Here is a 20,124-nt window from a genome sequence, read left to right on the forward strand (position 1 = left end):
TAATAAGTAATAATAATAATTAACTTTTATTTATATCCCACCCTCCCCGGCCGAAGTTGGACTCAGGGTGGCTAACATCAGATACATAACATTGGTATAAAATCAAGCAATAATTAAATTACCTCCTAAAAATATGTCAAAATCAAATTAAAGTCTAATTAGATGGCTTTTCAGGGTTAGGGTTGGGAACAGTAAGTGCACCACTGAATTGAAATTTCAGCCTTCACGACATAGGAAAACAGCCAAGCAAACAGCTATTTTCGTGGAGGAGGGTCAAGATATTAACTGATATGCATGAAATTTCATATACAGTATAGCTATATAATCCCTAGTGTAGTAAGTTAAGACCTTTGGAGCAGGCATTTTTTAAAAAAAGTTTTTTATGAACCGCCCTAGTAGGGCAGTAATTGTTCCTTGATAATTTGTCACCCCCTTCCATGATGGAATCTGGGCACCCCGCCCCCCTTCTTACGCCCCTGTCTGGAACAGGTCATGGGAGAAGGAGAAAGCAGATCTTCCATCAGGCAAGCAGAAAGGCTTGTGCTGACAGAGCAATCTTCCTAGTGTGCTACATTTAATTCCTTCCTCTCATAATATCCTTGTGGTCCCTGGAAACTAGTTCCTTTGCTATTCGTTCCAGTTTTGAACTTACTAATTCCAAACGTTGGTCATTCCAGTTAGAAGGTTTTATAACAACTTTGGGGTGTGAATGCTAATACTTAGGACTTGGTATACCAACTCTGCTTATTATTGTCCCTGACTATTGTAATGTTCCACAGGCCCCACCAAGTGAAACAGCTCCTCTCAGCTCCTTAGATTCAGTCCCTAGGGTGACTGGCCTTCACAACAGCTGCTTTTGCCACCATTCTGAATTAACTGTGCTGAGATGTACCCAGACACTGTTGCCCTCGTTCCTTTGGCTGACCTAAACCTCTAACCCCACCTTACCCACCCTTAGGTGAGCAGACCCCTCCCCATGACCACGTTTGCCTGAGTGATGAGGTCACTCACCAAAACAGCACAACCTCCACCAAAGATCGGGGCACATCCACGGAGAGCCCGTGCCGGCGTACGGCTGCCACACAGATTGCTCCAGCCTGTGTTGCCTCGTCCCGGGCACCGGAGAAACAGCAGGTTGCAAACCGCCCCCCACCACAGAACCCCACCGTTGTAGTAGTGACACGGGGGCCAGAAGCTTATCGGGACCGCATTCGCTACCAGACAGATGTGAGGCTGGAGGCTACTGAGGAGATTTACCTCACACCAGTGCAAAAGAATTCTGACCCTCTGGAGTCTGAGAAGCCATTCATGTCACAGTCCAGTGATAACCGGATGTCTATCAGCTCTGATATAGACACTTCCAGCTACCCACAACTGGCAGGAAAACCTAACACCTCAATCAGTGAGGAGGATGAAGTGCTGGACTACCTGTCCTCACCTGACAAAATGAACGCACCAAGGACTGTGTATGGCAGCAGCAGCAATGGCAGCTACCGGCCCTGCCATAGCCGCCAGAGGGCGTCTGTGAGCTCCGACACCAGTGCCCTCTCCTACGATTCGGTCAAATACACTCTTGTGGTAGACGAGGACGTGCAGCTGGAACTCGTAAGCCTGAAACAGTGTTACTCGGGTTACAGCGACGAGAGCGATTCAGCCACTGTCTACGACAACTGTGTCTCCTCACCCTATGAGTCAGCCATTGGGGAGGAGTATGAGGAGGACGCCCTGAAACGTGACTCTGTCTGTCTCTCTGAGGACTCCACCCCTGAGGCAGACATCCATTTCTCCAAGAAGTTCCTCAACGTCTTCATGAGCGGACGGTCACGCTCCTCCAGTGAGTGCTGGGGCAAATTCCAGTATGAGCATTGGTATTGGAGCGGGGGGCGGGGAGGGACCTGGAATTTCACAGCATATCATAGCAGATTTCACTTGCTCAGGCATTAAAACCCAATGCCTTGGGGGGGGGGGTACAAGAAAGTTGTTGGTCAATACAAGAGACAGTTCTATGAAAAATAATCTTGTTTAGACCAAAGGTGACCTCAGAAGACCTTAGAGCAACTTGGATGTGTAGTTCAAGAAAATGTCAAATATGTTCAAGAGCAGCTTTTGCCAACTGGGTTTCCCTCCAGACACTTTAGACTATGACTTGGTTGTGATAGCTTGGGGTGATGGGAGCTATAGTCCAAAACATCTGGAGGGAACTGGATTGGTGAAGGTTGGTTTACAGTCTCATGCTGGTGTCTGAATGGGTTGAGGAACAAAATCTCCCTAAACATAAGTGTATGGCCATGGCATAATACTTTCTCAGAACTCAATAAATCAAGATTGCTTGGGGCAATTTATTGAAAGGAATATGACATGGGTATTGTTGCCACACACGTTTCTTTTGTCCCACCATCACCTCTGGCAAGCAGGGTTTTAGAAACACTTCAACGCCCCGAAAAACCTGTTTACCAGAGATGACAGGGAGAGTAGTAGACACACTATGGGGAACAATCCGTTCCTCATATCACCTCCAACACTGAAGGAAAAGAAGTATGTCTCCAGTCCTTTTATCTGCTCCATAAGAAGCTACCAGCTCAGTCAATTGGTTGTTTTCATGTAGATGCTCATTAAGAGGCCAAAGTATGCTAGACCTTTTTGACTGGCTTTTTCTCTAGTGGATTCCTGCAGGAAATCCTTGGGCTACTGTCACGTGTTGTTGCCTCCATTTTATCTTACATTATATTGAATTGAGGCTTACATTATATTGAGTTTTGGAACCCATCAATTTCTGCCACATTTGCAGGAGGTGTGGTGAGGCTGCAGAGTAAAGCTTTGGCTAACTTTATTGAGAGCACAACACCATTGTTCTCCCAACTGGATATGCTGTGAAATAGTGGCTCCTGTCAGAACTTACAACAATGAAACACACCCACCCAGAATGTTATCATTGGTCAGGTTATACCTCTCTGTATCGCATTGTCCCATTGAGGGTACCTACACGAGAGCAGCTACTCATGCATAGAATTCCCACTCCTCACAGAGAATCTTAGGAAGCTGTGCAGTTAAGATGATTGTTGGGCACTTCTGATTTGGCAAAACAGGTTCCAGAAAACAGTTGACTTCATTGCTTGAAGATGAGAGTTATTAGGTGGCTATAGTATTTTCCCCCACTTCATTTCCAGGTGCTGAATCATTTGGTCTCTTCTCTTGTATTATCAATGGGGAGGAGCAAGAGCAGACACACCGAGCAGTCTTCAGGTGAGTGCAGATAAAACCTTTTGCCCCAGAAGCCTCCCATCCACCCAAACAGTGGTGTTTTCCAACCTGTGACCACCTGAATTGCAGAGATGTCATCTAAGGCATAAGGTGTCTTCAGTGGCCTTGATCTATGGATCTCAGTTTGTGGTACAGATAGAAAAACATACTTGGAACTGGGTTCTCACCAATGGAAGGTTTTCGATTCAACATCCAGGGTTGCCTATATTGGACACTGGTTGTGAGGATTTGTTAAGCCAGGGGAGAAATTGTTTTTCAGAGCTTACGTATGCAAATAACATATCCCTGTTAGCTTGATAGGGTGCAAAAGAGTTGCCAAAAGCACACAAAACTCCATTCATAATGTTAGGCTTTGAAAGTTACTGGACTGGACCAATACCCAAAATCCATTATGCCTCGTTGAGTCACCAAGAAGTCTTCCTCACAGTGGCCCTCATCATTGCAAAGCTGAATCCAGAGAATAAACACAGCTCCTCTAACATTCATTCCCTTGGTTATATCAAAGGATTGATTATTCCTTAGATTTATTGAGCCTTTCTCACCAATAGCTCCAACCAGGCATAAACCAAAAGAAAAGTTTGACGATTCTTGAAATATTATAGGTAGGTAGTTTGTAACAACCCTTGCCTTAACTTGTGGTTCTTGGCATGGGCGACTTGTTCCAGAAACATGGCCTGCATGTCAAGTTTTCACATACATGAGGTAGCTGCTTAGCAACAAGATGGAGTTCTAACCTTGTTCTGTACCCTAGGATTGTGTGGCTGGCTTAGGATACGGCCAGCTAACATTGCACATTCATTATGGCGTCTTCAGTGGGGTAGCAGCTGAGGAACAGCATATGGCAGTTTGAAGTAGATACTTTTGCGGGGGGAGGGAGTTAACTATGGAGAAGTAGCTCCTTCAGTCTTCCATGAGCAGCTCCTCTGAGGTGGCACCACTCATGTGAGAAGTTATTTGCTAAGCCAAGCCTAGAGAAATAACATCTGTGCCAACATGCAGGCACTTTTCGTCTAGTGTGCTAGCAGTGAGAGTTTAGGCCGTTACCTTTTGACCCCCAATACATAATTTTTTGCAGGTCTCTTTCTTGAACCTTACAATGGGCTTGTATCTTCAGAGCTTTGGTTCGATAAGTTGCATGGTTTTCTCCTCAGGTTTGTGCCTCGTCATGAAGATGAACTGGAATTGGAGGTTGATGACCCTCTGCTGGTGGAGGTTCAGGCTGAAGACTATTGGTATGAGGCTTATAATATGAGGACCGGGGACCGGGGCATCTTCCCTGCTTACTACGCAATTGAGGTCACCAAGGATCCAGATCATATGACAGGTACTTACCCCATCAATAATAATAATAATAATAATAATTTATTATTTGTACCCCACCCATCTGGCTGGGTTTCCCCAGCCACTCTGGGCGGCTTCCAACAAAGATGAAAAATACACTAAAATGTCACATATTAAAAACTTCCCTGAACAGGACTGCCTTCAGATGTCTTCTGAATGTCAGGTAGTTGTTTATCGCTTTGACATCTGATGGGAGGGCGTTCCACAGGGCGGGTGCCACTACCGAGAAGGCCCTCTGCCTGGTTCCCTGTAACTTGGCCTCTCGCAGTGAGGGAACCGCCAGAAGGCCCTCGGAGCTGGACCTCAGTGTCCGGGCAGAATGATGGGGGAGGAGACGCTCCTTCAGATATACTGGACTGAGGCCGTTTAGGGCTTTAAAGGTCAGCACCAACACTTCAATGTTCTGCTACCCACACATATCTGGCCGCTTGTACCCATTCCTGCTCTGTGCTCATGCACTTCAGTCCTGGCTCAGAGCTGTCTTGTAAACCAGGACTTTTCCTGAGAAAATGCTGACACTTCAGACACTCTTCAAAGTGGAAGGGAAAAGGACAAAGCTGGTGTACAAATTATCACTCATATGAAGGAGTGTAGATGTTCACGACTTGTGTCCCATCCCTGACAGCTATGTCAGTAATTAGAGCAACCAGAAGTCTGTTCCCTCCTAACTTTACGCCATGTAGGATATCTATGTGAATCGGATTCTTCTCACCTACCTTGAACTTGATTTTTAGATTCAAGCAAGAGTAGCGATTGGGTGGACCAGTACCGGGTGAAGTTTCTCGGCTCAGTCCAGGTTCCATATCATAAAGGCAATGATGTGCTGTGCGCAGCTATGCAGAAGGTACTGTACTGTCCCTGTCCATCCCTGCTAAGCCATGGTTTTCCCACGGGACATTTTCTTTGGTGGGAGGGAAAATGTGATGTCATTTTGTTTAGAAAATGTATATTGTGCCTTTCAATGCAACTATTGAAAATACAACTATTCTCAAGGCAGAGAAGATCAAACCAACATACGATTAAAATGCCAAGAAAACTGTCAGAAGGAGGTGTGTGGGTGTGTTAAGTTACCAAATTGGCACTTTAACCATAAAAAGCTTCTTGGGTAAATAAATTTGCTTTTAAAGGTAAAGGTACCCCTGCCCGTACGGGCCAGTCTTGACAGACTCTAGGGTTGTGCACTCATCTCACTCTAGAGGCTGGGAGCCAGCGCTGTCTGCAGACACTTCCGGGTCACATGGCCAGCGTGACAAGCTGCATCTGGCGAGCCAGCACAGCACACACGGAGACGCTGTTTACCTTCCCGCTAGTAAGCGGTCCCTATTTATCTACTTGCACCCAGGGGTGCTTTCGAACTGCTAGGTTGGCAGGCGCTGGGACCAAGCAGCGGGAGTGCACCCCGCCGCGGGGATTCGAACCGCCAACCATGCGATCAGCAAGTCCTAGGCGCTGAGGTTTTACCCACAGCGCCACGTTTGCTTTTAGTGCCTACTTAAAAAGGCAAAGTCCTGAATCTGGAAGATCTCTGTAGGCAATTGGTTCTGCAGTCTGTGGACCTCCAGCCAGAAGGCACTTTTGTGGTGGCTACCAATTCAATAGAAAATAGAACCACAAGGAGATTAGCTGCATTGTATCTTTAGGGAGGAGAATATACATATGCAGATGGTCCCCATAGATATTCCAGGCCCAGGCTGTGAGTGACATTAAGATGTCCATACCAGCATCTTGGCCTGGAAGCAACTGGCTGCCGTTGGAGCTCACATAGGATTGGTATTATCTGCTCCCCATGGCTGTTGGTAGAAATCAGTCTGGTGTTTGCATTCTAGACCAGTTGCAGCTTCTGAATAACCTTCAGGAGCAGCCACGTGGAGAGTATGTTGCAGCTGTCTAGGTGGGAGGGTACCATGGCATGGCACCACAGTGACGAGATCTCTGTCTTCTAGGAAGGGGTGCAGTTGGCAGATTGGTGGCAGCTGATAAAACAGACACTTAGCCACTGCTTTGGACATAGAGTCCAGGAGGATGCCTAAATTAAAGAGGCACACACTCAACTTTGCAAACCTGCTCTTTCTGGGGTAGCCTCATTCTGAATAGGCTTTATGTCTTTCTGGGGTAACTTCATTCTGTATAGGCTTTTTGTTACTCCGCTGGCATTTACGCTGCCCACTATATGCAAGTCCATCCTGAATGGATAAAGCTTCCATTGGTTCACCCTCATCCTGTACATTAGCAACATCTGAAAGTTATGCGTGCTTTCTGGAATCTTTCATCAAGATTCCTTGGTAACGCCATACCTAGTTCAGATGGAAGTGGGGGAACAAGAGCTAAAACATAGAAGGAATTAAGCAGTGGGCAAGTTTGAAAACACACTCATCATTTGTTGCTGTTGTTACCTTCCTCCCTAAGGAGCCCAGAGCAGCTTGCAACAATAAAACCACATCATAAAACAACAGAATCAGTGTAAAATAATGTATCAATTAAAAAAGTTGAAATACCGAACACCATACCTAATGCAGCAGAGAAGATTAATGAGTCATCCATACCCTCTTCACCCTTCACCAAAGGCATGAATAAGCCGGTGTGCTTCTTAACTGTTAGAGAAGGATGTCAGTGTTGGGGACAAGTGCAATAACTTGATTGAGTGGGAATTCCAGAACTGAGGTGCAGCCACAGAGAAGGTCCTGCTCATTTCATAGCCAGTCAAGCCATGCTCATTGGCAGAACCATGAGCAGGGCCTCCTCCACAACACTTAAAGCACTATCCAGGTATTATTGGGGAACGCACTCCTGCACTCCACCAAAAGCTATCATGGGTTATAAATATTAACACACTTAGTATAGTATGGTGAAGTGGTTAAGAGCGGTAGACTCGTAATCTGGTGAACCGGGTTCGCGTCTCCGCTCCTCCACATGCAGCTGCTGGGTGACCTTGGGCTAGTCACACTTCTTTGAAGTCTCTCAGCCCCACTCACCTCACAGAGTGTTTGTTGTGGGGGAGGAAGGGAAAGGAGAATGTTAGCCACTTTGAGACTCCCTAGGGTAGTGATAAAGCGGGATATCAAATCCAAACTCCTCCTCTTGTTGTTGTTGTTTCCCAGCTAAGCTTAAAAAAAAAGCAGTTCTCTTGGTATTTGATGTGGGAAAGATACCTGTGGAGGTTGCTTATTGACCAATGCCAGTGATATCACCGATGCCCCTCCTTATTCGCCATCCATATAGCAGTTCTGCAACTGATGTTAATACTTTGCAATTTTTAAATAATGTGAAGAATGAATTTAACATATATTAATGTGGAGTGTGGGTGTGTATGTATATGTATGGCTATATATACAGCAATCCTGGGACATTATGTCTACCTTCAACCCTTGTCTCCTCCCACTCCCAAAACAGATCACCCATCTTCTGGTTTCAGGTACTTTGAAGTCAATGTTTCTTGAAACTGCCAACCTGGGAGGAGGAATGGGGACCCCAGTTTTATATCAAATGGAGGGGGGGTGATATTTTCCGTGAGAAGAGCAGCGTCACCAGAAACTCCAGATAGTTTGTGTGACAGCTGGTGCAAATTTTCTGTTTTGGCACAGATTGCCACTACTCGCCGCCTCACCGTGCACTTTAACCCGCCCTCCAGCTGCGTCCTGGAGATCAGCATGAGAGGAGTCAAGATTGCTGTGAAAGGCGATGACTCTAAGGATCCCAGCAAGGTAGGCTTGACCACATGTGTAGCTCTGCTGCCAGCACTGTTCCTGGGTTCTGTGCTCTCTGTGCCTCATTATTATTACATCTTCCAGCAGCAGCTCAGTGCTACCCCTTGGCCAATAAACAAAAGAGAGCATGCAAACGAGAGCGATTTGCATATGTCCTGGCTGGCGGTGCCTCCTGTCTTTTCCTGAAGGAGTCTATTGGGGATTGGATAACAGGGCAGAGTCATATTCATGCCCTGAAGTCCAGATGCAAAAGTACATGCTCCCAGGCTGTAGGTATATTAATGCACTGGAAGGTCTGTTTGCTAAGCTGCTCTGATAATCTACGAAGCATTGCTAAACCCGTCTGCTACTATTTTAACCGGTGTCCTGTGGATCTGTGCAGTAAAGCCTCTCTGCATAAGTAGCTCACATGGAGCTTTTAAGAGGAAGGAGCAAAGCCATTCAGAAAGTGCATTCTGTTCACAATGGAAATGCCCTACTAGAGTCAATCGAGGGCAGTGGACCTGAAAGCAGAAAGACTGGGAGAAATATACCGGTATATGATAGCGTGTTAATTAATTATCTGAGCTTGGGCTGTGTTTAATCAACACAGCTGGCTTCAATTTATTTTGCTTGAACAAAACATTTGTTTGAATGTATTACTATTTTTCAAATGTGTGTAACCAACTGTCCCATTATTTTGTGCACTAACGCTAAAGTAGAATCCATTCAATTCTACCTCATGAAATGATTGTAACAGAATCAAGACCTTTCCTTTATTGAAGGTTAAATGACACACAATGTAAAGGCTGGGACGTTTTGTAGCTGGTACAAGAATATTGCTTGACTCTGATACTGCTGCAGCCTTCCTGTAATCCTGAACCTGAAATCCCCGCTTTCGTATTCCTGCATAAGACCCTTTAGGAGAGAGTAAGAAGCTTATGATCTGGAACTAGTGATGCCAACAGGGTTTTCTGGACCCAGGACACTTGTATGTGGATTAGACCCTCTGCCCCACTCACAAAAGAGGATACAGATTTGCATATGCTTTGTGTCATACGGAAATTTATATAATCTTTTGTGAGTGGGATGAAGAGTCCAAAAATAGATAAGGAGCTGCACATCAGTAATAATATGTCTGAGAGGCCGAATGTCAGCGGGGGAAGCTTGCTCTGTATTTATGTTTCCATACTAGAAAAGGTTTAACCTGTTAAATATCTGCCTGCCACACAGCTGTTAAAGGCACAAGGGCATTGCTGTCCTCCAGTACCAACCCTAAACCATGCAATAAACTCCTGTTCCCTGAGTTGTTAACCTGTTACGTTACGCTTCATCAATTGATCTTAGGTCGGCATTACTATATTCATTTCAAGACCAGACACTATTTCAGATGGTAGGGGAGGGTGTGTACCAAAAGTGGCATAAGAAATACAGCGACTGAGGTTTAAATGCTCATGGCTGGATGAATTCAAGATTGAATGCAGTGTATTCTAGCAGCATTTGCTGTGGTTAGTTATTATTTTTATTCCTTAACAACTAGAACTGTGTTATTAGCACAGGACAAACAGACACCCCTTTCTTTTTCTTGACCAACAGTAAGTAACTGTTGATTATCATACTGGGAACAAGAAGCTGCTTCCAATAATTCCCCTATTTTCCCCACCCTTTGGTTGAAAAAGCAATTAATACAGTTGACAATCCACTTAATGACACCCTCAACTGCATTTCCCTACGAAGAAACCAATGACAGAAGAAGAAACCCCGACAGGCCTGAATATAGCAAGCTAGGGCTACTTTGCAGGGTTGATGTAACCCACATAGCTCTCTCAGTTGCAGTACCCCCCTGTGATACGTATTTTGCATTAGCAGGATTTTTTAAAAAATGAAATCACATAATATTGGAAAAAGCTCTTTTCTTGCATGAAATTAATTCTGAGTTAGAAAGAGCAGGAATTAATTATTGTCCTAGCTGCTAATTTTGCTTTTGGGTAGACATGCTACTGCCCAATTACAGCTACACTAAAATCCTGGATTTTTCAGTCATTGTTTCTGGTCAACAATCCCATTTCTACCAGGGAAAGCCAAAGGAAGAGAAAAGCTTTTAAAAGAACCTGGAAGATCCTTCAGAATGAATCAGGCAGTTCTTTCTCCATCTAGAAAAAAGTCACACATAGAGCAAGGAAGACAGTAAAATGGCTTCAAACTGGACCTGGCTGATGTTTTTCTCAAGTGTTTGGAGAAGGGACTTCCTTGGTCGTTTTTGAGCTGTTTTGGGGTCTCCTCTGATGTGTGTGTAACATAGCACCTGTCAATTACAGCTGCGACTTCACTCATTGACTAAAATTGCTAAAAGATGGGAATCATATCACACAAAATAGTCTATGCACGTTTTCCTTCCTAACTTTCGTTCTACGACGGCTAAGGATCTAAGTAATTTAAAATGGACAAATCAGGAGTCTGGGGACCCTACTCACTCTGAGGCCAGTACAGCAAGACTCCCATGACTTAATTTTCCTTCTCATCAGCCCTGCCTGGAATTTCCCCTGTACTTCCTACCATACAAGCTTTTGCAGTGCACAGGTAAACTGTTTAGAGTTTTACAATGGAATATCATTTCCCCAAAACACAGCATGAGGTCCTTTTAATTTATGACTTGGATCTCCCAAGGGTGAGGGATCCGAACACATTTTAATTTCCCTTTCCTTCAATAAATGGCTCTGGTTCCTCAACTGTCCTAACTCTTACCCAAGCCTAACATCTTGCTCTCTCCATCCTGCAGGGGAATAAATGTAGCCACTTTTTCCAGTTGAAGAACATTTCATTCTGTGGATACCACCCAAAGAACAACAAGTAAGTCCTGGTGGATGGTCGAAATGAATTCATGGCAAAGGAGACACACAGCTCTTCCTCCTTGCACTATCCTGCAGTGTATCCTAGGCAGTTTGGGGCTTTGAAGTGTAACTTGTATAGGAAGTTCCTGTGTAGCAATCTTCTTAATCCCTACTAAACAATATGCTTGATAAAGGTGGGATGTGATCTTGTTAATCAGACTGTATCACCTACATTTATCCTCCACTTGGTACCAACATAGATAGACAGAAGCCAGAAGACCGCTGTGAATTTGGTGGGGTGTGTTGGGGGTGGGGGTTTGGATTCTCAATCAAGCTTTATTTTTAGAGATCCAGGTGAGCTGCCGTTTACCAGCTTTGTCTGGTACGCAAATTGCACAGGAAGAAAAGTATTCGTCCCACTTCCTGCTTTTGCCCACACATACAAAGCAAAACCAACGGCTTTCTCTTCAGGGAGGTATATTTTGTACCTGCAGGAAGAGTGGAACCAATGGGTCTTGTTTCTTTGTTAGAGAATTCATTCCTAGCCTAGGATACCAGAGTATAGTGTATTTTAAAATGGGGTTTTAGAGTTTTTAGGGTTTTTGAATGTTTTGTGTAGTTTTTATGTAGTTTTATGTAGTTTTTATGTAGTTTTATGTAGTTTTTATGTAGTTTTATGTAGTTTTGCGGTAGTTTTATGTAGTTTTATGTAGTTTTTTAATTTCATTGTTCCACAAGGGACAATGACAATAAAGATATTGTATCGTATTAAAAAGAGACCCAACCTTTAGCCCAAGCTCATGTATTGTGTTTTCTCTTTCAGGTATTTTGGGTTCATCACCAAGCACCCAGCTGACCACAGATTTGCGTGCCATGTCTTTGTTGCAGAGGAGTCCACCAAACCACTTGCAGAGTCTGTAGGGTGAGTTTCAGACTACATCCTGAAAATTCCTGCTATTTACAAAGATCCCGGTCTACCTGGATCTAAGAGAGGGGTGTGTTGGTTGCAGATGGGTACTGGAGATGTCAGCAGAAGCATTAGTGGCCAGGGATCAGCCACTTTTCACCCAGCTCCCAACCCCCCTAGACAGTTCAGAAGGATACCATGGTCAACAGTATCAAAAGTTGCTGAGAGATCCAGCAGAACCAGGAAACAGCTTTGACCTCTGTCTCTAGCCCACCAGAGGTCATCAACCAGTGCAACCAAGGTGGTTTCAGTCTCATGATGGGGCCTGAATCCCAGCTGAAAGGGATCCAAATGGTACGCGTCCTCCAGATGTGCCTGGAATTGTTCAATGACCACCCGCTCAATCACCTTGCCCAGGAATGGAAGATCTGAGACTGGGTGATAATTGGCCATAATGGCCAGGTCCATAGATGGGTTTAAAGGAGTGGTTTAATGACAGTTTCTTTAAGGGGGTCCAGGAAGACTCTCTCACTGAGAGAAGCATTCACCACCCCACAGAGCCCATTGCCCAGCCCTACCCAGTTCACTTTGATGAGCCAGGATGGACCAGGATCAAGGAGACAGGTGGTAGGTTTCACTCGTCCAAGCAGCCTGTCCACATCATCGGAGGTAGCAGATTGGAATTGAACCCCATACAACCTGACTAGGCAGAGCTTTGGCACTCTCCCGTCCCAGCCCTGCTCCCATGATGGAATCTACCTCTTTCCAAATACTGTTTTCTGCAGATGCAGTAGAGGCGGCGAATAAGGTCCTCTTGGTAGGCTCAGTGTTGAGCTCTAACTTGTTGCTTTGCCTGTTCTGTGGAAGAATCCCAGCTCCCAATTGACGTTCCATTTCATGTTTTCTTTTTGCAGGAGAGCCTTCCATCAGTTCTACAAGGAATGTGTGGAATATACGTGCCCCACAGAGGACATCTACCTAGAGTAGGGGCCGGGGCAGCCCCCGCCCTCCTGTACAGACAAGGGCCATTCCCCCCATTGTGCATGGACAAGCTGCTTTGAGATGGAAGGAGGAGTGGGCGTGGGAACAGTGTTCCTCAGTGCGCAGAGCCCCACCTCTTTCAGTGCACCTCCTCTTTCCTTGGGCTGGGGGTTTGGGATGGGTGGGGTGGGTGGACCAAAAAAAAGGGTTTATTATCAGAAGAAGAAATATGCTTTTCCGTTCGTTTGTTTATCTGAAATAAAGCACCACCAGCGGAAGCAGGTGTTGCTGCCGCTGGTACAGGAGGAGAGTGGGCATGGGCACTGGGAGTGCCCACTTGAATGGGCTGCCTTGGTGCTACTGCGAGAGAGAGGGCTCCACGAGTTCTGCTCGAGTCTGTTTGGGGCCTGCTCTAGTTCTAGCTGCCGTGTTCAGCCCTTCACATTGGGAGTTTAGTAAGATGGGAATGCTCCTCTTCCACTGCAGAAGAAGGAATAGCTAATAAGCTTGGGGATGGTTGCAAGTAGTGAGCCCAGTCCCTGGCTGGGAATGGTGGGGTTGGGGAATAGTGGAATAGGAGACAGAGAATGGGGGTGGTGGCCATTTGCCCTGCCAGTTCCCAAGAGATAGCATCCAAGTCTCTTATCCTGTGCCTGCAAAAAATCCGGGAACCACTGGAGGAACACTGGTGCCTGTCCTAGCCCCTCCCAGTTTGAAGGCATGTAGACAGCCAGGGAGGGCCCATGCCCTGGGAATCTGCTGATGGAAAGAGCTCCTCCACCCCGGCCCTTGCTCTAAATCTCCCTTCCCTCCATACCCGCTCTCCAGCTGCAGGTTCTGCATTCACGGAGGGAATCTGGACCCTGCACAGAACACGAGAGCCAGGGTTCATCTGATTCATCTGCATCAGGGGCTTGAGAGGAGCTCCAGCCATAAGCACAAAATTGATTCAGGAAGGGCTCGGTCCCACGGAGAAGAAGCAAAGCTGGGAGAATAGCATGAGTGACTAGGGGCTAATAAGAGCTGCAGAAAGGTGTGCCTTTGCCCTTCTCCCCCCTCCCCCCCCAAAGCAGGGGGCTCTGTGCTTCTGCTCTAATGACAACAATGATTAAACGTTGATGTTTCAAAGAGCCTGTGTTGCTGTTGTTTTGTTGCCCAAGGAGACTCAGGCCTCTAAGAAAACTGCTGTTTTCCTGGGAATTGCAAGAGCCAAATTTGACATTTTGCTAGCCTTCCTTGGGGAGCCACACCAGCTGCAGCATAGCAGCATTCCAGGTTCTGCAACCCCCATTTTGAAACCAAATTATAGTATATCAGATTTCCAGGGAAATGTCACACATCTTCAGTTTTCAAAAGTACAGGTATAAACCTTGCATAGGCTTATAAAAGTGTGGAAAGGTCCCACTGAATCCAATAGTGTTGAATGACTATGCTGGGTATTATAAAACAACTCGTTCTTCTTGGAATAGCTTGGCTTTCAGGCGGGGAGCATGGCACTCCTCCATTGTCTCCCAAGACAGATGGAGGCCAACTCCCTCCCATTTACATTGAGGTCCTGTCTCCATATATTTGTGAACCTTGGTGTTGTGCGTCTGTCTTTTTTTTGCTTTCAGATACAGTGGGGAGGGGGCTTAATTTGTTAGTTATTGACAATCATTGAGAAGTCTTGCTAGAGTTTACCCAGCTGTTGGCCCCCTGCAACCACCAGAAATGTGTCACATTCCCCTATTCTGGTTAAAGGCTTTGAGATGTCAGAATCCCAGGACCTCAATGGATTCTGCCACAAAATCTTCTAATCTACTAGCCTCTTCTCTAGCTAAATATAGATTGTATGTTGGCAGCTCTGTTGTTGCCAGTTAAGGAAAGCAGCGAATTATTAAGCGGCATTCAAAGGGTTTTGGGTCTGCATTTCTACCAGATGTTGGGGAGACCCTAAAATAGGGATGGGGAACCTGTTGCCCTTCAGATGCTGTTGGACACTAATAAACGTTGATTATGGGAATTGTCGTCCAATATCTAGAGAGCCATTGAGGCACTTAACTTCTGCTTTTCTCAAAACAAAAACACTTAATTATACACCAAAAAAGCCCTAAATGAAATCAATTTTGTCAAATATGGAACTATATATATATTTACATTATACAATTCAACTCATAATAGTCAGCTTCCTTAGAATTTGGAATTTTATTGTGCGGCGGGAGCAAAGAATAGAAGAATTGGCAAGAGGGAAAGTAATATTGGACCCACAATAAGAAGAGTCATGACAGGGGTGGCGAGGGAGAGAAGACAACGGCAACAGAAAGCTGTGGCCAACACAGTCCCAGCCTCTGCAGCAAAAAAACCCCCCCACCCATCTCTGGCCCTCATCAAATGTTTGCAAGCTTTGCTCAACACCCATAAGAGTTAAAACATGAGATGTGAGCCAAGACCTTGCAACTGCCCTGCTGAGTGCCAAGTGCCGTGCCTGTAGGATGGATGCATAGAGCAGACAGAACAGTGGGGATGGGGAAGAGGCATGCAAGTGTGAAACAGGAAAGGAAGGGGAAGATCTCGCTTCTTACATTACTAGGTGATTTGGGTTGAGGGGCTTTTGCTGCCTGTGACAGATCAATTAGTTGGTGCAAGTACACTTCAGAGGTGGCACCTCCATTTGCATTTCCCTAAGAAACTCAAAGGAGGTCGTCGTAATAATACTCCTCAAAATTTGGCTCATCCCGCTTGCTTTTGTGTGCTTTTTGCAGCTTTTCCGATTCCTTCCGCTGTATCCGTCTCCGGAAGTTGGGCATCTTTGGTTTAATGCCATAATCTGTGAAGACAGGAGCTAGTAAGAGAAGTGTGTGGCAATGGCAGGGCAGGAAGAGAAAAAAATCACATAGGAGGATGTGGGAGCGAAGGCTCACATGGCCCTAAGAGGGGCATATTATGGGATCCTCGAGGCAGTTAACTAGAAGGCAGGGTTGGGGAAACTGGAGGAGGGATTCACCTACTGAGCGCTGCCAGAAGAAGCTCTGTGCAAAGACTTCTGCCTGCACAATAGGGCTTTCCCCTCTCCTCCCCCTGAAATTGGATCGTGAGAACCTCATGCAAGCTGAGGAGAGGGAGTGTGGTTCAACTGGCACACCAAAATGCTTGCAGTGATGCAGTGATAAGAGCGGCACATGGGGTTCCTCCAATGTTGTTGGACTCCAGCTCCCATAAGCCCCAGCCAGCATGGCCAGTGGTCAGGGATGATAGGTGCTATGGTCTGGCACCATTTCAAGGGCACCAGGTTGCCCACCTGTGCTCTAAGGATTGACTTATTTGAACCAACAGGGCATTCTAGGGTGCTTAAGGCACATGGTTGTCATGTTTGCTAGTCAGTTTAGACTTCTTGGCTTAATAAGCAACAGAGTCTTGCCTTATCCACTTCTGCCCACCTCTCCCTACAGAAACACATTCAAATTGCTTCCATTCCATACAGACTCAAATGAGGGGCTGAAATTGATAGAGGGGTGCTTTTTCTTTCTTTCTCTTGAATCCAGAAAATAGATGGTGCAGCTGGTCATGGAAGAAAACTCAGTGATCTGATACAGCTGGGTTTTGTTGTAGGCGATGATTAAGAATAATAATGATATCGATAATAATACTTATTAGTTGCTCTCTCTTTTACAAAAAGTCAACTCAAAATTTTGTTTTTATTTATTAAATTTGTATACCACCCTTCATCTGTAGATCTCAAGGAGGTTCATAGCATAAAAATACAAGCTAAAAATACATAATAAAAAGAAAGAAAGCAATAAAAAGCCTTCCCACAAACACATTTAAAAGGATGTTAATCAGCCAAAGGCCTGGTTGAAGAGTAACATTTTTGCTTGGTGCCTAAAGGTGTATAATGAGCCTCCCTGTATAATGAGCTTTCCACAAATAGGGAGCCACTGCAGAAAAGGCCCCTTCTCATGTTGCCGCCCTCCGGACTTCTCATGGAGGAGGCACACGAAGAAGGGCTTCAGATTATGATCACATGGTCTAGGTAGGTTCGTATCCCATGCACTAAAGGAGGGAACAGTATCTAAAACTCTCCAAGTTAAAGGCCTGGCTGAATGGCAATGTTTTTGCCTGGTTCCTAAAAGTAGCCAGTGGCAGTACTAGGCAGAGCTTTCCATAATCAGGGAGCCACCACTGAAAATGACCATTCTTGTGTTGCCACCCACCTCACTTTCCTTGGAGAGGGCACACAGAGGACAACCCCAAACCACATATGGAGGATCCAGGTTGGTTCATGTTGGGGAGAAGCAGTCCTTCAGCTGCATAAGGCTTTATAGGTCAAAACCAGCCCTTTGAATTAAGTTCAGAAATTTGGTAGCTGGAACAGTGACGCCAGAATAGATTTGAAATGCTCAGGCCATCTTGCACTGGTCAGCAATGTCTCTGCTGCAGCTTTCCCTACCAACAGATCCCCAAGATGTTGGATTATGACTCCCACCAATCCCCTATGATTACTTTTGCTGCCCAGGAATAATTGGGCTGTAGTCCAATGACATCTGGGGACCAAAAATTGGGAAAGGTTTCTCTTCTAATAACCTGGAAGGTACTTCTTTTTTTCAACTTGTGCCTATATATTGACGATCCCTTTGCCCAGAGATAAGGACTACAACTCCCATCAGCCCCAGCGAGCATAGGCAAGGGTCAGGGATGGTGGGAACTGTAGTCCATCAACATCTGGAGGGTAACACATTGGCTCTCCTTGCCCTATGCTGTTGCGTAGTAGGAACTGGAAGGAATACATGCCATCCACCAGGCCAAAGTGCTGCTGCTGGAGCTCCAGGGGTGCAGAGAATTCCTCTGGGACAGACGGACTGAGCCTGCTGCAGAAGAGGACAAGGTCAGGAACTGCGATGGTTGCTGCCTAAAGCCCTGATCTTATGGACTATTAGCGCGGAGGGAGTTCCCCACGTGGTTATTTCAAAACACCTTCCCAGCCAAATAATAATTTATAAAACAAAGCACAGAGCACTAGCCCAAATGTGCAATTAAAACAAGTGCAAGTGCCTATAATAAATCCCCCGTAGTTAAAAAAACTTGCCTCCAAACCTTAACATATCTTCTTGATCAAGGAATTATAGATGTAATCAAATCACATTTTGAAAATGCAACTATTTAAAACCTTATTAATTAATTAATTTTATCTGTTTATTACATCACTTTCCATTTATAATGTCTTGTTTGAAAAGCATATACAGACCCAAAAGATGGTGGATAACTCTGCAGTATTTATTGAAGATCTTATTTTCGTATCGCCTGTGGCCCCATTTCCACACACCCCTTCTGCATCTTTCTTCAAGACATCCAGCAATGCAGTGATTTGAAGCATTTATCATAATCAAGGGGTTTGCATGAAAATCTAAATTCTCCAAAGAAATTTGACTTGATACATCTATGAAGTGGTTCACTATACCAAAACAGTGATGGCCATTACACTAAAATGCAACATGAAAATCATGCTCTGATTCAGTCCAGTGCTGTTTGGTTAACCCTGGTAAAATTCTGTCTAATGATACTCTTTGAGGCCTCCCTTCCTTTGTTTAGTCCCCCAACAAACCCTGAAGAAGAATGAGCATAAGCCACATACTGCGGTTTTCTTTTCTTAGTGCCAGCAGGAGCAAAATATCCCTAAAATGTGCCTGCTGACAATTTCAATAGGAATTAGGGCATGTGAGATGGGTTGATCTACCCAGATGTTGAGCCTTTGGAATATAATCCTACTGCTAGCTGTTGTTTTATATTTGGCAAGAGTTTCCTTTGAGAAGGGGTCATGCACTGAGACTTAATGACTATCTCTGATTTAACCTGCTGCCATGAATCCTTAATAAAGTGTACCTGATTCCTAAAGAAAGGCAGGCAAGTGGCTTTTATTTCAAATGACCCACTTTTCTTCACCCTCATTCCATGCCATATCTGGGTGGCAAGAGTCAGGTATACAATTCATTGTACACATTTATTTATTTTCCCCTAATGGAGAATGCAGGACCACCAAGCAGTGTTTTACCTTTGAAGACTTGGCATGGACAGCCCTCTCTCTGTGAGGAGAAGCAACAGAAGCAGGAATCCCATCCGGCCAGTCAAATCCAACAATGGTACTCTTATTGGCTTTCAGCAATGGAACTTAAGACAGCTCCCAGTGCCTACAATGCCATCACAAAGGGTAAAGAACACACAGCATTCTGACTCCTAGGTAATGGGCCTGCCCAATGGGGCCAGCCTAAGAATGCAACTTGTGCAGCCCGTTTGGAAAAAGTGTCCTCTCAGGCAAAGTTGCATGCTTCTACAGCTCTTTTAGCTGAGCCCCGTTTCAGAGAAACAAGCTTGACGTACTTTCTCACCAGGCATAGTTGATCCTATGCCCACTTTCTTTCCATGAAGTCACATTCTCTAGGAACAAGAGGAGAGCCCCAGCTTATGCGCCAGCCAGGCTTCAGTAACACAGCATCAAAGTAACTAGTACAGGCATAGGCAAACTCAGCCCTCCAGATGTTTTGGGACTACAACTCCCATCACCCCTAGCTAACAGGACCAGCGGTCAGGGGTGATGGAAATTGTAGTCTCAAAACATCCGGAGGGCAGAGTTTGCCTATGCCTGAACTAGTGAGTTAGGCAGCTGTGCAGGTTCAACATTAGAGCGAGGATACTGAGGCATACTGCACTCCCCCCTCCCACCATTTTTTTTACCTAACAAAGATCAAACTCCAAAGTGTGTAACAACTGGTAGAAATACTAGCACAAATGAGGGGGCTATCAAAGGTGCTGTTCTGTATAATAGATGTATGACTATCTGCCTGCTGAACATTATGGCCTTGGTACACTGAGCTTGTGGCTCGCAGGGGCAAATTTATTCTCTTGAGAATCAGAGAAATTGATGGGTGAGGCCTTCAGGGACATAATAGGAGAATCCCACACTCTCCAGCTTTCACAGAGAAGGGGAATCTGTCAGTTGCTTGCATTAAGGTGTCACAACTGAGGCATACAGTGTATGTTTGGTCCTGTTTTAAACTGCCCTGAACCATGTGGTTCAACTTATAGGGCCAGTCTTCATCAGATGGAGACTAGAAACCCGATTGTAACTTTTCTCTCTCACCTACCATTT

The 20,124-nt window shown here is 45.3% G+C and overlaps 2 protein-coding genes across 5 annotated transcripts in view; one reads left to right on the forward strand and one right to left on the reverse strand.

The window, feature by feature from the left end:
* Positions 1–14,132, forward strand: part of MAPK8IP1 (mitogen-activated protein kinase 8 interacting protein 1) — a 59,830-nt gene extending 45,698 nt beyond the window's left edge. For all 4 annotated transcript variants that reach the window (XM_083601964.1, XM_083601962.1, XM_083601961.1 and 1 more), the window contains 8 exons: positions 959–1,834; positions 3,168–3,243; positions 4,413–4,585; positions 5,337–5,446; positions 8,184–8,303; positions 11,065–11,135; positions 11,940–12,038; positions 12,938–14,132. In XM_083601964.1, coding sequence (XP_083458090.1) covers positions 959–1,834; positions 3,168–3,243; positions 4,413–4,585; positions 5,337–5,446; positions 8,184–8,303; positions 11,065–11,135; positions 11,940–12,038; positions 12,938–13,010 — 1,598 coding nt within the window. In that variant the 3' untranslated portion in view covers positions 13,011–14,132. The remainder of the gene's footprint in view (positions 1–958; positions 1,835–3,167; positions 3,244–4,412; positions 4,586–5,336; positions 5,447–8,183; positions 8,304–11,064; positions 11,136–11,939; positions 12,039–12,937) is intronic.
* A 1,032-nt stretch (positions 14,133–15,164) lies between these two features.
* Positions 15,165–19,635, reverse strand: FREY1 (Frey regulator of sperm-oocyte fusion 1). The gene is made up of 3 exons (XM_083603354.1): positions 19,030–19,635; positions 17,772–17,845; positions 15,165–15,810 (listed from the first exon to the last, which is right to left on the reverse strand). The coding sequence occupies exons 1-3, from the start codon at positions 19,092–19,094 to the stop codon at positions 15,674–15,676; spliced, it is 276 nt and encodes a 91-aa protein (XP_083459480.1). The 5' UTR covers positions 19,095–19,635; the 3' UTR covers positions 15,165–15,673.
* Positions 19,636–20,124: the final 489 nt, after the last annotated feature.

This window comes from Podarcis filfolensis (genome assembly GCF_964270895.1).
Source record: "Podarcis filfolensis genome assembly, chromosome: 1".
In the NCBI taxonomy this organism is placed as follows: Eukaryota; Metazoa; Chordata; class Lepidosauria; order Squamata; family Lacertidae; genus Podarcis; species Podarcis filfolensis.